The following is a 2,591-nucleotide window of genomic DNA, read 5'->3' as shown; positions in this document are numbered from 1 at the left end:
TGAGGAGAGAATTGGATTTTTATTCCAGATTAACGTGGAACAAAACAGCCCCCTGATCTTCTCCCAAAGAGCCACAGCCCAAATATCAGCTGCTCCTCGTCCACACCTTTTGTGCTCTCTGAGCAAGGCTGCTATGCCTGTATGTGTTTGCACTGCGAGGAAAGATACTTCAATTAGCAAAAAACACAGTACATAATCCAATACCCAGAAAATGGAGCCCACCCACCCCACTTCTAGAGCCCGGCTGGTTTCTTCAGCCTCTGTGCTACGAGGAGCATCTGGCTTTGAGAGATGTTTCATTCAAAGTAGCTGATTCTTCTACCTGTCCAGCATTTTTGAAGGAAATGAAACACTGATTTTCTCCAGGTAGTTTGTTGCACACTCCTATGTAGGTAAGCCGCAGTCTAGACCTCTGGAAAATCATGAGACAGAACAGGTATCCCCAGAAAGCCACAATGCTGGATATGATAATGTTTGAGGACCAGTCTGCACCTGTGCACATCTCTTAAAAGTGGTTTGGGACCGAGGGATGCCCTGAAGAGGATGCTGCTGCTGGTGGGCCCAGGTCTGCCTGCTCATACCCCAGTCGGCAGCACACTGAATGTGTGCAGGTACATCAAACCATAAAATTCTGTCTCATGCACAAGGGTCTGCACCCCTGCCCCTGCCACATGAGCGCACAAATGTAGTTCTGCTGCATTCACTCATGCAGGGCACAGGAAAGACTGCATTCAGAAAACCTGCTGAGGAGAGGGGCCCGGCCCTCTGTTGGAACGCTGGTCCAGCTTCACACTTGCCCGCCTTCCCGCTTCATTCTTCTCCACTTCCGCCCACAAAGAGCTGCCTCAGCTCTGGGTGCAGCTGGTTTCCTGCCCAGATCCTGTGCGCAGCCTTGGAAATCCAGGGGACCACTGCTGCCGCACTCTTTTCACTTACTGGCTGGGACCTGGCGTGGCACCCTTGGGACGCTCGGACCGGCTCGCCGCTGTCACCACGGCCTGATCCCCAACGTGGTCTCCAATCAACAGAGAGACGGCGCCCTCTACGTGGCCCGTGGCTGCCAGGGCCACCACGGCCCGTTTGGTAGGGAAGCCCATTTTCTGAAGCTGCTGAAGCCTGCAAAGGGAGCGGGGAGGATGACGCAGAAGGTGGGCATCATCGGGGGGGGGAGGGGGAATGTGCCTCGCTCTCCCTCTTTCAACATGCGTACACATCCCTTCCCTCCCATGGAACCTTGCTCTCCTCCCCACCCTTCCAAGATTTCTCCCAAGCTCTTACCGAAGAGAAGAAACTGAAGATTTTGAAAGCTTCACTTCTTCCTCCACCATGTCTTGCAGAGAGGCCTGGATTCCTGCTTGCAGCAGCTCTTCATTTGTCAGGGATGCTTGCAGGGCTGAGAGAGGAATGTCCAAAGCCCCGTGGTAGGCTGAGAAGGGAGCCCTGGAAGCAGAAGCCGGTGACAAGCTGGGGTCTTGACCCAGCGCTGCACTTTCTCCTCTCCAGTAAAAGGCAGAAGGTGGCATTGGCTGATGAGCCGGGCTGAAAAGGTCACCAGGAAAGAAGTCCTGGGTTTGGAGCTCTGGAGGAGGGGTAATCCTAGAAGCCGAAAGAGAAAAGGCAGCTAAGGCCATGAAATAAGTCGAGTTGGCCAATGCACACTGCAACATGCTGGGCTGAGCAGCTTGTGATTTTCAGGGTAGTTCTACGCCGGCTGTCTTGGAGCATATTCTCTGAAGGACCGCCGGCACCAGCCCAAGTGTCAGGAACAGCAGAGGTCCTTAGAACAGCAGAAGCTAGGGACAGTGCATTTTTGGTGGTGGCCCCGGGGCTCCAGAGGTGTGGGGCCACCACTGGGAGATATGTATGGCTTCCCTATTGCTGGTTTTTAAAAAGCAGGCCTAAAGTTGTCTCTGTCCTTGTGGGCAAAGCGAGCCTCTGAAGTAAGGGCAGCGTGCCCTGGAAGGCGGGTTAAACATCTCTGTAACAACCGCAAGAACGATGTTGCACGCATGATGTGCCATTGGGGGGTGGGAAGTGCTTTCGGAAGCACGCAAGGTGGCAAACGTGCCAGGACTGGCTCGAGCTGCTGCCAGCGCAATGCTAGCCAAGCAGACGATCCAAGCCAACTGTGGGGAGGCCTCTAGGACTTGCCACCAACCACGCTGGGTGGGAAGCAGCCGTCCAGCAAACTGGAGGGACACCGGGGTGGGGAAGGCTGGAGGAGACCGTGGCGGCTGCTCAGCAGCTGGTGCACATGAGGCTGCTTCCAGGTTCCAGCCCCAAAACAACAGCTGGGGAGGGGGCAGACTCACCACATCCTGGTGCGAAATGCTGTTAAAAACGGTGAGAAAGAAGGCCCCACTAGGGCTTCTCCACCTGGTGTGGTTCTAAGCATGACCTAACCGATGCCCCAGTGGGGAGCCCACAAGCAGGACGCAGACAAAATGGTTCCTCCGCCCCAGCTGCGCTCCCCTGCAGCTGCTATTCAGAGCCACGCTGCCTCCCATGTTTTCCTGTCAATTGGTCTATTCCCCCCCCCCCCCCCCCCCCCCCCCCCCCCCCCCCAGCCCAACCCCACCCTCCCCCCCCCC

General features: G+C 56.0%; 1 protein-coding gene across 1 annotated transcript in view; it reads right to left on the bottom strand.

Moving 5' to 3' along the window:
- The window catches only part of RHBDD3 (rhomboid domain containing 3), a 7,995-nt gene continuing 5,404 nt past the window's right edge, over positions 1-2,591 (bottom strand). The window contains exons 5-7 of the mRNA XM_044449015.1: positions 1,279-1,596; positions 937-1,116; positions 1-152 (exon numbers count right to left, since the gene is read on the bottom strand). Of these exons, the coding sequence (XP_044304950.1) occupies positions 86-152; positions 937-1,116; positions 1,279-1,596 (565 nt within the window). The 3' untranslated portion in view covers positions 1-85. The remainder of the gene's footprint in view (positions 153-936; positions 1,117-1,278; positions 1,597-2,591) is intronic.

The sequence above is a fragment of the Varanus komodoensis genome, unplaced genomic scaffold, assembly GCF_004798865.1.
Source record: "Varanus komodoensis strain SLA01 unplaced genomic scaffold, ASM479886v1 scaffold56, whole genome shotgun sequence".
Classification (NCBI taxonomy): domain Eukaryota; kingdom Metazoa; phylum Chordata; class Lepidosauria; order Squamata; family Varanidae; genus Varanus; species Varanus komodoensis.
This window is presented reverse-complemented; position numbering and strand designations above follow the sequence as displayed.